At 36.4% G+C, this 14,426-nt stretch overlaps 1 protein-coding gene across 2 annotated transcripts in view; it reads right to left on the bottom strand.

The window, feature by feature from the left end:
• Nucleotides 1–2,538: 2,538 nt before the first annotated feature.
• The window catches only part of STT3B (STT3 oligosaccharyltransferase complex catalytic subunit B), a 51,119-nt gene continuing 39,231 nt past the window's right edge, over nt 2,539–14,426 (bottom strand). Inside the window, exons 10-16 of one of the 2 annotated variants that reach the window (XM_062569362.1) lie at nt 12,917–13,128; nt 11,896–12,083; nt 11,181–11,352; nt 8,622–8,795; nt 7,453–7,566; nt 6,231–6,443; nt 2,539–4,235 (exon numbers count right to left, since the gene is read on the bottom strand). In XM_062569362.1, the coding sequence (XP_062425346.1) occupies nt 4,155–4,235; nt 6,231–6,443; nt 7,453–7,566; nt 8,622–8,795; nt 11,181–11,352; nt 11,896–12,083; nt 12,917–13,128 (1,154 nt within the window). In that variant the 3' untranslated portion in view covers nt 2,539–4,154. Of the gene's footprint in view, nt 4,236–5,776; nt 6,444–7,452; nt 7,567–8,621; nt 8,796–11,180; nt 11,353–11,895; nt 12,084–12,916; nt 13,129–14,426 lie in introns of those variants that run through there. The other variant, XM_062569363.1, reaches the window with a different exon arrangement.

The following is a 14,426-nucleotide window of genomic DNA, read 5'->3' as shown; positions in this document are numbered from 1 at the left end:
GCAGTGGGATGCCCTTTCTCTTTCCGTTGAAGTGTTTGTTAATTGGTATTATTTACTCAGATGTTCAGAAGTGGTATACAACTTTGATGGTACATGTAATCTGTTTTCATGGTTCTGATATAAGTGACTTGTCAGTTGAATCTTTTTTTTTTCCCTCTCCCCCCCGCCCCATGTTGTTGTTATTGCCACATACCTCATAGATAAGTTTTTGTTTAATTTGAACAGCCCAACACTGGGCAAATAGGGCTAAGCAGCATAATAGCTTCAGCAAGAGCGAGGGAACACATCATTTATTTTTAATAAACATAAAGTAAACTAGGTTACGGTATTCCCTTGTTGCTGAAAATAGTATTTCATTTAAAGTTTGTAATTACAGGTTCTTGATTAGATGCATCTTAAAAATACAACTCTGAAGTATTGCAGCATTGAACACTGTTGAATGGGAAGAATATGCATATGAGAGACTTCAGTGATCCTGATCTGCATTTTCCAAGTTTTAGTGAATGCAGTTCTGGTTTATTCCAAATATTTGTCCACACTGTTTGAAACTTGTTATGCCATAACATTTTGTTGTTATGCAAAATGCAGAAAACAACATTGGCTGTAAATAGGTCAGGAAATGCTAGTCAGTCATGTTCCTTTCCTTTCGTTGCATTGTTTCCAAGGCTAGGGCTTGGCGGAATTTAAATTTGGGTCTAGTAGAGAGTTGCCTTGGAGCTTTTGCCCCTGCGGTTCAGACCAGAGCTTAGGCCGAGCACTGCGCGATGTTGGGCATCGACGTTGCTGATGGATGTCAGCTGCTGGAATTAACACCGGTATCTCCCATGGTCACGCAAAGGTCTCTGCAATTTAATGGGCAAATAAGTCAGTCAGTCATCGGACTAAGCTAGAGAGAGGAGAGAGCTTTAATTGTCAGGTAAAAGCCAGGATGGGCTGCTCTGACTTCCATCAGCGTAACTTTTCTCAGTGAACGGCACAGCTACGGTAAGAAAGAGGCACGTTACTTCCTGTAAGACAGGAGGACTGAGCCACCCCCACCCGAAACCCGGGATCTTCTGGCTGTCTAGCCACCACAAGCTTAAAACATGCATTCTGAAGCATCAAAAAATAGCTTTATGTCTTAACCTTAGAGGAAACTAGTCATTAAAATTAATTTGCTAGCAATAGCCTCTCAGTTTTCTTGCACAAAGGTGGTGTTTTTAAATGATGTCCCATGTTTTGAACACTCTGCAGGTCACATCTAGTTCCTCAGACTACCACAAGCTGGTCTGTTTACTAGAGCCACTTCCACATAAACGGGGTGGGGGGAAGAGGGTGCTAGCTCTTGCAAACTGGGAGCTTTGAATACATTATATCAAACAACACAGTTGCACATTTGGCCTATGTAAATCATGGACAGTTCTAGTCACAGCAGAGTATGATTTCAGTTTTTATTGATAACAACTGATATGTAGAGAGGGCTGAGTCACAAAGCAGTTAACTTTTTCAAGAGTAAATATATCAAGATGTTCAACTAAATTTTCTTTCCTCCATTATGGAGTTACTGCCACAAATCAAGTAATTTCTCCTAGGATAACCAACACTACTGTCTGTCTGCTTCGCTTTCAACAGTGATGACTGATAAAAAAAGTTAGCAATACTGGCTTCTAGACATTTGCTTTTCTATTTTCTTAGCAATTGCAGGCCCTAGCCTGGCTTAAAAATTTTCCTTGGCCTAGCAGAACAACTGAAAAATGGCCCCTAACTGAGGAAATAAACAAACTAGTGTGTAAGGTAGGTTTGATAACAAAAAGCAACATGCAAGTGTTTTCTTTTGCTGGTACATGTGTGGTTGTCTCTTCCTAGAGAGGCGAGCTAAACATTTCTTTAGCTGAATAATTCTCAGATACAGCTGAAGAACCAGGTTATTTAGATGCAGTCATCTTTGTTCAGGAGCAAAAATTTTTTTAAATGGCCACCTTAATGACTTCAAAGCAACTTCTCTTTTCTCTTAAATATGCAACATGTGCAAGGTTCCATCTCTATAGCAGACTATAGTAGGTTCAAGCAAGTGGAAGGCAACTTTGAATCCAGGCTGACTTAAAAGGCTTCTTCTCAGCATTTTAAAGCAACTTGCTAATGCTGTCAGATAAACAAAGCCAAAATAAGTGAATCTTAGGTGACAAGAGTTAAAATAACTTTTGACAGAATTGTAAAGATGCTTAAGGAGATTTTTTTTTTAAGTAAGTAAGTAAGTTTGTTATTTCTTACTGGCATCGGGGCAAGCTGTAGATGCAAATACAACAGTTCGAGCTTCTCCAGCTGTTAGCAGAAAACACTGCTGCATGCGTTTGTTGGGAAGGAAGCCTGCTGCTCTCTGAGGATACTACAGCCACCTTGGATACTCATCACAGCAGAAATCCTAAGTTAAACTAGAAGGACATTAAGGAGCTGCTGAGGCTCTGTTGCAGCAATCTCCTATGAGATTACAGAGGTTAAATAGTAAGACTATGAGGAACATATTTTCAAGCTAATCACAACAGAAGCAACATGACACCCTTAACACAAAACTTGAATTAACTTTATTTTCCCCTACAGTCAACAACTGGTCTGCATTGAGCTTTAAAGCAACAAAGTAAAAAGAAATCTCCAGATGACAAGGGGCCAGAAATCCAGATTGAGTTACCTTTGTGAAAATGTTGCAGCTGTAGTATTGGTCTTCATAAACCATTTGAGTCAAAAATGAGTTCATAAATCAAAAAAAAAATACATCTTGGGAAAGTCATCAGCAGTAACATTCTCACAGAACATTGTAAATTTACATTTTCTTCATGAACGGTACATACTATTCTGCATTTCACATCAAATTACTGATGCAAGTTTTATTATTTCTATAAAAAAAAGTTACATCCTGTGGCAGGAAAAAACTGCAAAACCCTTTCTTTTGTCTTAATAAAAGATGATTTTAAGTCTGTATAAAGTTTTCCTATAGCTGAAAAGTGAACATGTTCAGTTTCCATTTATATTTTAGTGCATTTAATCTGACAGTTTTCACCATAACAAAAAAAAAAGCATTATAATAAGACAGACAAAGCAAATAGCACTATGGCAGAAATTTCTTCAATTGATTCAAGCACTCTAAATAAAAATGCTGAGAAACAGATTTCCAGGAAAACTTTTACCCTCACAGGAGAAGGTAGGGGGAAGAGGTTATGTTGGAAACCTTCTGCCTCTAATAGTTGACAGGTGTCAAAAAACCACAAACCTTAAATCCTTTTCTGTCTTAAAAAAAATACAGGCTGTACTTGTTTTACCAATGTAAACATTTACTTAAGACAGTTCAACTTCTATTCTGAGGCACCAGCCACTCTCTGGTGCTCAGTTGTACGTTACGATAGCATTCATTACTGTCATTTCAGATTTTCAGGAGGATACAAATTTAGCCCTTGTATCTACGATGTGCAAGATTTGCCTTGTCTACCTTATAAAATGATAGTGTAAGGCAGCAATACTGCAATCACATTTTAAACAAAAGCAGCTTGTCCAACTTTTAACTGGTGAATAGTTAACATAATCTGTCTCGTCATCTCTTGTGAAACTGCAGCTTTGCTTTACACTCCAAATCAAAACCAACCTACAGCAAAAGTATGTTTAAAGAAACCATTAAAAACAATCATGGGAGCAAATTACTTATTTTAAAAGTTTAATTTCAGAAATCTCTATTTCCTTTTAATTGTTGAAAACAAGTCATTAAGTGTCACCATTCCAGTTTACATATTGCTATTCAGCTAAACAGTATCTTCCAAAAAAAGATTGACAAGTATGCATGTGCCAAGGACCAAATTACAGGGTTCTTTGGTGCAGTCAGTCCAAATTCTCAACAGATTTGAAGGATAATATGTACCAATAAAAATTAAAAAAAAAAAAAAAAAAAAAAAAAAAAAAGCTGCTAGACTTGGACAGCAGCTCTGTCTTGCTTCACATTACAAATCTAAAACAGCTGTTCTCAATAAGCCAATATTTTTAAATCAGACATTGCCTGAAAGTTTTGTACAATAATCTGGACCAATGATGGTTCTGTACCCTCATGTTGCTGTGAAACATGACTTGAGCTAAAGGCAAAGACTGGTTATCTCAAGGACAACTGCTTCGTATTAGCAATCAGAACAGTGTATTTAAACTGTCTTCCTGTTCGGTCTCTTGCCTTTCTTTAAAATTAGTTTATTCTTAATGTAGCCACGCTTCCTTTTGGAGGTCTAAAAAGAAAAACAGAATACAATGTATTAGTTAGTCATCTAGTCTTGACCCCGTTTTAATACTGTGCATTTCAAGTCTGATCTTGATTTATTTAAAGAGCCTAGATAGTGAATCCTCAGCTAGGTATTAGCTCTTCATTATGTTTAAATTTGGGATTGTAAATTTATGTCCAACATTTGCTTTTGTGCAAGTTGTACTTTTGCAAGCCCAAACCAGACGTACCATAGTTTTTGAAGCTTGTGCTGAGGCAGAATTCACAGTAAGCCAGCATAAATCTCTAACGTGCCCAAAGAGCAAAAGTGATGTGTTGTTTTAGTTTGAAGGGGAACAAATTCTTGCATCTTCTACTCCATTTGATTGCCCAGTACTGAGCAAGATAGTAATATTTGCTCAAAGCAGTATTTTTCAGAAAAATGAAAGAATCACATTTTAGTCTTCAGTCCTCTGCTGTTAAGTCTGCAGACTAGTTAGCTCTTTCTACTCATGGACACTTATCAGCATATTTTAGATTTCTCTTTTTTTCTACACAGTGAGGAACAGATGCATTCATGTTGGTCTTTCCTAATATTAACGTTGCATAGTTACAGTTAATTCTTAGCAGGCAGTACTGTTCATTCAACTCGCCTACCAGAACAAATTAGAAAGTAAGCAACTCCCACACTTGCTGTGCTTACTAGCAGGCTCTCTTATGTCTATTAGAAGTAATTTTTTTCCTTTTGGTTTGCTGGCTAATAAACATTTTTATTGGAGTCAAAGACAAACATTTCATACTCAGACATTTTATACCTCTGAATTTTGAGCAATGTCACCCTTAAAATGTAAGTGTGATTGAAGATGGACTGAATTTCCAGTAAGGAAGCACTGTTATAAAACTTGTAGCTACTACAGAGCCTCACACACATACTTAAGAAATCCCAGTTTAGGCATTCAACCCATGCTTTTTGGCTGTTCTATGCTTTCTTAATGGGAAGTAGAACTTGTATGTACTGCAAGAGTGGGTGACAGATCAGAACTTACTTCAGTTTTTACCCTGTCTTTAGGCAGAGAACATGCACAGCTTAAGCATAGCCAATACATCTATCATTAATAGATGCAGCCTTGCTTCTTACCCCACAATCAGAAATTACACTGTAAGTTTACGATGGTCACAGTAAAGTTTATAATTCTTCTTAAAAAATAAGTCTAGCTCCACTGGCAACTCCAATTCAAAATACTTTATAGTATAAATTTGATTAAATTACCATAAATTTATATATTTACCATAGCAGTTCCCTCTAACAATCCTTACTTTTACTTCTATGGAGCAGTAAAAATTTAATACTATTTAATACTAATTCAATTTATTAAACATTCATTTCTGACAGGATTCTATTTTTTTTTTTTTTTTGGCAAAATATATTTGCATATACATGTTATACAGGACAGGGCTGCTAAGATTCTCCCCAACTCCCCTGATACACAACTTTAATAGTAGCACACCACAACTAACGTGTAAAAAACATGAAGATCACTTCAAACAGTAAGCAGCCAGACACTTCAGTTCCGTCAACAGAAGTTTCATATTTAATTTATTTCATACAAAATTGCCATTTTTAAACTTCTAGGCATCACTACTTTCAAACAGTCAGAAAGCAACTTCCACATTTTACTTAGTGAGCCAGTTACTGAAACATGAATTGATGTACTTCAGAGATTATACTTCCAGTTACATGAAGACTTAAGAATTGTAACAGCCAGTGACATATTCTTATTTCCAGTTAGCATTCTTCCTAAAAAAAGAAAATATCTAGCCTTTTGTCTTCACATGCTTGTACGTTAAGCATACAGTAAATAAACAATTATTACCAGCAGGCAGGTCTGATATTGGACACTAACATGAACAGTATCCGTAACATTCTGGCTATTGGAAATACATAATTCACCAGTATGTGATTCATTATTAAAAATAAACTGCCATCTCTAGACCTCTTTGAGTTACTTCACTGGGAACCCACCTTCTTTGACAAATACTTCTGTTTCGGTACAATGTTGGTTACCCTAGGTTTATGATCCAATGTCTCTCTGTTTTCTAGTTGTTTCACCTTGTATATTCTAACAAGCCAGTGCTCTGATGTAAAGGCTTCCTCCAAATGTTTAAATTTAATGTCCTTGTTGCCAATCTCAGCATTGCGTGTACGATCAAATCCTGGGGGTGTCCGAAAATCCAGCTATAAAATTGAAGTTGCATATCAGTTTGAAATAAAACCCAAAACACACATCATGGCAAACTAACGTATGGCTCCATACCTCATACCACATGTCAGCTGCTTCCTCTGGTCTAGTTAGAGGATGACACTTTTCTTAAAATGATTATTGCTATATAAGAAATATTTAATTTTTACAGTTGGAAAAGAGACAAAAAACCTCTTATTTCTACAGATGACTCAGGAGACAATACTGTTTCAATAGGAATACAGTTTCCTCATTCAGAAGTAAAGCTATTCAAGTGAAAGTTTGAGGCAGAGCAGTTGCGGTGGCTTTTTAGCATAGCTGCTCACCTGTACTCTCCACTCTCTCTTACACTGAAATAGTTTGCACTTCCACGTTTTTCCATAGGGGTCTGATAGCTCATCTTATGTTTAACAGTTAAATTCCACTCCTGTGTTAAGTAGTATAAGATTCATCAGACTCAAAGTTTTAGTCAAATAAATGAATCTTGTACTAACGTATCAGAATGAAGGCCCCTTTGAGGGGAAAAACAGGAACGGAAAAAGCAAACAGCAGATTTAGGCACATACATGTGTGCTTGATGACTCCAGAGGGGATTGACAACTGAGAATTACGCTCTTACTATATAGCGTAGTGTTGTTTAATACACTGATGTGACTTGGCCAGAAATCAGTTCCTGACATATATTAAATAAAGCCAATTGTACATTCCCATTTGTCTGTTGCTATTACAAAAAACAAGCATAAACCCTCCCACAACCTGCAAGTGCACTGCATAATGGAATTAAGTGGCTTGTCTGAAGCAATGTGAAGGACAGCAAAAAGCAAAGTGCACATCTAGGTTGGCAGCACAAGTGCTTTTGTCTAAAGGTTGTCAGAAGACTATGCTAGTCTCTTACCTTTCATTCTGCTCATATAAATGCTCAATTGAAAGATGGAAAATGCATGAAAATAGCATTTGTTTTTCTTACATTTTTAGCTGAGATTCAGTAGAATTTTAACCACTAACCTGCATCTCTCCAAATCTGTAATATGACATTTTATACATGAGGCAGTTCAGCAAAGTTGGAGAACCTGCTTTGTCTACCCGGAATTCTCCCTGAGGAGTAAAGTAATCACTTTCCTTTGAAAATGAAAAAGAAACAAAATGTCAATATAAAGTAATCCCTCTTCAAATTAATTCCTCATTCCTTTCTCCACAACCCCCCCCAGCCTTTCTCTAGTATCTAAACTGACTTTTACAATTTAAAAATAGATTCAAGCTAGCCTGAAACAAAAAAAAGTTGCCTCATTAAAGGCAAAGTAAAACCACCTGCTTATAATGCAAAACACAATAGAACAGTCTTTCTAAACCCATTTTATTATCCTGGTATAAGTTTTGTCACTTTACAATAAACAGTTACTGGAAAACTAATCTCAATATGCAAGAAAAAATGTTAGTTTGTCATCTACCAAAATTATTCTTTAAAAGGTGAAAAACATTGCATTGTGAACATACTAGGTTTGTAATGTTACCGTAAACTTCATGTGTGCACAGTGTCTAAAGAAAAATTTCCTGCTATTTTCATCTTCTGGCACAAGATGAAACTGATCACCCACGTAGGCTACTCCCTTAAGCCTGTGCTCAATATCTAGAAGTTTTTGTTAGGCTTAAGCAAATATCACTACAGGTTTCTGTAATCTCTGAAATATTTGAATAACTTAAATTCTACATAAGTAAATATTCACACTTTAACTTGTATCCTACTATTACAATGTTTGAAGAACAGAATTTAAACATTCTGAACTTTTTTTTTTTTTTTTTTTAAGTATGAAGGTGCGTAGTAAGACGCACAAGAATTACAGAAGATATCCTGTACTTTTAGTATCATGCAAATAAGTGAAAAGCTTTGGAGGTTACTGAACTTTCAAAATCATAAATACTGAAAGAAACTGGGCTACAGGTCTCTGCACTCCTACTGTTCTAGGAAAACAACCCATAACAAAATTTTCAAATAAAATTGCAGTATGTAGTACAGATTTCCCTCTACTGTGATAAGCACCACCAGAAAAGCAATGTAAATAAAGTGTGTGTTTTTTTTTTTTTTTTTTTTTTTTTTTTTTTTTTTTTAAGTACTGAGACATACATAAAAGAAAATGTATTAAGCCAAAGCCATTCCAGTTACACTGTCAACTTACCCGAATGTCTTTGGGATGTTCTCCCTCTGCTATTCTCACCATCCACAAGAACTTATTGATATCATCACCAGAGTAGCCAATCACACCGCCAAAAATAATCAAAACATAATCCACATCCAGACTCCTCATGATCTCATATGCTGCTGACTCGTTTGATGACATTGCCTTTCCCACCTGTATCATAGCAAACATATTTAAGTATCTGTATAGCTGCTACAGGACAGATCCTCAGATCAGCAATCTGGAAGACCAAAGTCCAAAAATATATACTTAACCAACCAAAGCCCATACTTTATTTCTAGATAAAGAAAGCCCATTGTATCTATTTAGAAACTCAAAAACCCAACCTAAACTGAAATATCAGTTTTCTCCTGGTTATTTTATCCTCTGTAAGGCAAGCAGGGCCTGCTGAAGTGAGGTTTTGAGTATAAGATATAGCATTATGGTTTTCTTTTCGATGCACCCACAGATTTTTCAAATCACAGCTGTATTGCCAGTAAGTTAGTGCACCAGATACAGTACTTAAAGGTTTAGATAAAGCCTAAAGTGAATAAGTTATTTGAAATACTAGTAATTGCTTGGGTTTTTTCCTGAGCTCTGTCCTTCACTAATGAAGCAGCCATGTCCAGTACTCTGTAGCATGCAGGCATCCTCAGTGTTGAGCTCATGGAAAGTTTATACAGTGAAAGTGCCAGAACTGCAGCATCATATAATTAAAATGTAACTATTTTGGCCACAAATAACAAACAAAAAACTCAAAAAGAAAAACCCAAACAAAACCCCACCCTTTCTAAGGCTGTATCCAAAACCTCTTCCATACTGCCTATTTTCCAAAACATACAGCAACAGTTCAGTAATTTTATTTCCCATTGAGGCTCCTGCACTTAAAGGATAGTAACATAACTTTGTAGTAAAGGGGTGCAACTACAATACAGCTACTGTTACATTCAAATTGGTACCACTTAGTTAAGTCAAGAACTTCATTAGGAAATGCTAAGCTTAAACCGCAGTCTGTCAAAAAAGACTGGTAACTTCAGTTTCTCGGCCATTACCCGAACCAACGCGAAGTTACTCAATGGATTTCCATTTCTGTGCAGGAAGAAGTCATCTGGCAGATTTGCTTGAGGCGTGCACCCAAGATAAGTTCAAATACTTGCTACAAAATACATTTATTGCTTAGACCTCCATTTCTGAACAAATATTCCGTACAGAGGAAGCCAACAGAGCCAGCAGTCACGCTGGAGAACTTTCTTTATTAAAACACCATCTTTGTTAACTTCCGCAATGTTCAAGATTGTTGGGCTTATGAATTACAGTTGACTGTTCCATATGAACATCAGGTTAACCCAATGTTCCTCTCCTGCAGGGATCTTCATTATAAGAAATACTACTACTTGTAGAAAATTGAGAACATAGATGGAGATTCAAGTCTGACAGGTCTCTTAAAACATACTAAGAAAAGTGTCTTAGCAGATGGGAAGGCTTCTTGACTAATACTAGTACCAGCAGTGCAACTTCCCATGCTTTCTTTGTGACTGGTGCTTGTTTCCTACTCTTACCAAAAGCTTATATAAATCTTGTACATATTACTTCCCCCCACAGAATACATATGTTTTTCCACAGGACTTTATATGCTCAAAGACCAGCTTCATTAATTAGTTAATTCTGAACATTGCTTTTCTGCAAATTTGGTCCATCTGTTGTACTAGGTACTAATGCAAGACAAGAAACTATGCTACTAGACTCCTCAAGTTCTTCCCCTATTCTGCCCTTGTAGCAGAGGCTCCCCGGAAAAGAAAAAAAAAAAAAAAAAAGAAAAGAAAAGAAAAGGAAAAAAAGCCAAAACACAGCTATTAAGTGATGATTGGCTCTCATTACACAGCACCTAATAAGATTTCAGCCCAACTACAGTTAGGAGCACTTTTTCTTTTTAAAAAGTTTAAGTTGCTCAGGATGGCCCCCCTGTAACCACGGGCCATGCTAACAGCCCTCTCTTCGAACATGTGCTTCGGAAGTGGAAGAAATACAGATGCTTAGTCTAACTGCAAACTCGGAGATAGCAGTGCTCCTGACTTAATGCTGTTCCACTACTATTCTTTCCAGGATGCCTGAAAATTCATTTCGCGTAATCAGTTTCTAGAGCGCCATTCAAAATCTGTTAAAGGGACTGATGAACTGAATCGTATTTGAATACAGCCAGTAAAGTAGCATTAGGTAAACTTTCACAGAGCTAATCACTGGGAAAATGGTTATACTACTACATGCTGTCTATCCCCTCACAAAAAAAAAAAAAAAAAAAAAGTGAAACCAAAGTGGTAGTGAATTTTTAGAGACTTAAGATAAGCAAAACAAACTCCAAAAGCAAAGGTGACTCCCTCCAGCTCCCAAAGCCATCTTTTATACTGAAGTTCTAATAAATGCCAAAAATCTGATCCTTTCATCTGTGTTTCCCACTCTATGTAATTTTTCCTAATATTATAATATTTATACAACTTCATACTCAATTGAAATGTAAACATGTTGATGTTTTTTTACCTCATAGGATATTATCATCCTTACCAGAGCTATGTGACTGTTGTTCCAAGTATTGTTATCAACTAAGGTTGTCCGATTAGCCATTCCTGCTATCTGGTAGCCGTAGTCCCACCAAGACATTACTCTGGCATGTTCATCCGTATTTTGTCTCAGCCAGTAATAGGCTTCTCTGAAGTCGTCTAGAATATTCCGAGTACTGAAAAACAGAGTTTACTTTATTCATATTAATACTAACATTGGCAACAAATTAGCTGCATCACACTGAATCTGCGTTCTCAAGACCTTCCAATACCTTCAACTCCATTAGAGGAATTCAGTCACCCACATGAACTCAAAATTGAGCCCACTGAGAGCTGGATGGCCAGAAACTGAATTATTTTATAGATATGATTAAATCCATTCCTAGTTAAATATATATTCACATTCATAAACAAGTTTTTTCAACTGACTCTTAAACACTAAAAAATTTTTTTCTCATCTTTAACAACTTTGCATATAATTATTTTAATGAATTTACATAAAACATTTTATTGAAGTTTTTGTTGTTTGCTTGGGTTTTTTTGTTTTTGTTCTCCCATTCTACCCCAAAGAGTAAAATATTGAAAACTTTTCATTAACAATTGTGCCTAAATATAGTTAAAAGTGATTAAAAGAAGGCAAAGTAAATCACTAATGCCAAGGAACTGGAAGTTGTTTTTGCCCTTAAGATATTATTTTCAAACCTGCAGACCTTACTTACCCATCATGGTTATAGGAAGCGAGAACAACACTAGGGCTGGAGTATGCATTGCTAGTTACCCAGGTACAGTGGACAGCAAACATCATCAACAGCATCAGCATCAGCATAGTAACAATGCTCTTGATATTGGGACCTAGTCCTTCTTCTGTTTTTTCCTGTTCAGATACATGTTTTCTCACTTTGCCTGCCTAAACAAACACAAATACATCCATTAGGGCAACTTTGCAACTTTTATCTGATTAATTCTCCACCCTTGACAATGGAACTCATGGCTTTTTCTTCACCATACACATCCCATAAATGTTATGGAATACAGAAAAACCTAGACAATTTTTTAGTGTAAATTAACTAGGCATGCACAAAAATTTCAGTAATCCAGCAACTTGTGAAAAATGGATTCTTCACAGAAAGCCTCATTCAGAAGATGACAACTATGATACAAGGGTTGACGCATGACACACTTCATCTGGCTCAGGGCGATATACCCTTTTATAACAAATAAAGGGAGAGAAGATACAAATACCTACTGCTAGGAAAATGGGAAAGTCTGAACCTAATGTATCACCAGGCTCCAACCAATATCATCATCATCTCCGGGAAGAAAAGAGTAGATAAGTTTATATATAGAAAACCTTTCCATAAAATATATCATCTTTTAATTTCACAGTGTCTCAGAGGAAACACAATAGGCCAAAAGGGGCAACATTCAGTGACACAGAACTGCTAAAACTAGTTAAGGAGAACAAGCAGCTGTGTGCTATCTTTGGAAACCATGGTCAGCATTGTTGACTCTTAGGTTAAAGGCTTCTCCTTGGTCAGCAAGAAGGAACTCCATCCATACTAACACTTATATACATATATATATATATATATACACACATACATATATATACACACACACACACACATATATATATATATGTATGTATGCCAATGTGTAAAATATATATGTATATATGCCAATGTTTGGAATCCGTCAAACCAGCACAGGCAGAAGCCAACTTTTGCTCTCTCCTCTCACCTTATCATACAGGTTGCCTGGGTTTCTTTTGTCATCTTCATCACTGCTGTCTTCTATTGGTGGATTTTCCCTCTTCATATCATCACCCAAATAGTGCTCAAAGACATTGGAGAAAGCAATTGCAGACAGCATACAGACCACTGGAGTCAAAGTGAGCATCAGACGAACCATCACACCAGCAAAGTAAACGGCACTGATTGCATACAGAGCAACTGCAGAGAAACAAATGTGCTGATGACATTTAAAAAATAATAATCTGAATGCACACGTATATGCTCACCATAGAACTATTTCTGCAAGTGGACTGAACATGTCTTTGTACAAAGATTTGAGTAGGGATTTTTATTTAATTGCTTTTCAATTTACAGAGATATAGTGCATCAATATATATCCCTTTTAAGCATCAAAGCTTTCCAGAAACTCACCTTGATAATTGTTAACAATACTACACCCTCATTTTGATATTCATTAATAATCTGTCAGAAGAAATGTTATTAATGACATTTAATGCCACACTAAAAATACATAGTTTCATTTGATTAAAATGACCAAAAAGCCCTAGACCAAACAAGTTATTAAAACTGAGAAAGCAAAAGAGTTAGAATTTCATATAAATACCAAATTATAATTTAAGTTAGAGATACTTGTGAACAAATTGGGGGCTTGTCTACATTATAATTTCATACAGACAAATAATACGATTTTGCTAGCCCTATCCTGGAACAGGCTTTCCTGGACCATGTAATCTCCACTCTCTCAAATTATAAAATCAGATTTTCAGAATAGTGAGAACATTAAGAATATTTTTCTTAGAAGAAAAGTCCTATATGCATTAGTTAAGAAAAATCTATTCTTCAAGTACAGTGGTTATTGTTAGCTTACTACAGTTTAATAATACATTTTTTGTGAAAGATTTGCCATGGAAGTCATCATATTTCACTGATTTATTAGATTACATTACGTAATTATTTTCCACTTTACAGTTAAGTAGTCTGGCTCTCCATTCTCACTCATAGGTCTCTCTGTGCTGACTTATATGGATGATGCAGCAATAGGAGGCCATAAGATCCCTGGCCCTAGTCCTGGTCTTTACCAGGACCCATTGCACGCCACAGAGAATAAGACATTCCACATCAGAGGATTTAACACTGTAAATGTTCTCACTGCCCACAGAGTAATCCTACGGAGCAGCCATAGGGGAATCCTATGAGGCAGCCATAGACCTGGGCTCCTGTCCCTGTAAAAGCCCAAAACTAAGAGCACATATGGCTTGGAGTGATCTTCATCCCATTTGGCTATAACGCCAAATTATATCTTTAGAAGCCTCATTTAAGTGTGCTTTACATGATACAGCTTCATACAAATAACAATTTGTCGCCACTGGCCCAGGGAGACCCCACACCAAAACTCCAAAATTAGACTTATGCCTTATCTGGCACTTGTTCCATGACAAGATTCAGTTCACAGGAACAGCAGAAAATCTTGAAAGAGAAAGGTGATTCTGCATCAC

This window comes from Rhea pennata, chromosome 2 (genome assembly GCF_028389875.1).
Source record: "Rhea pennata isolate bPtePen1 chromosome 2, bPtePen1.pri, whole genome shotgun sequence".
NCBI lineage: Eukaryota > Metazoa > Chordata > Aves > Rheiformes > Rheidae > Rhea > Rhea pennata.
Note: the sequence above shows the minus strand (reverse complement) of the source record. Positions and strands in the feature narration are given on the sequence as shown.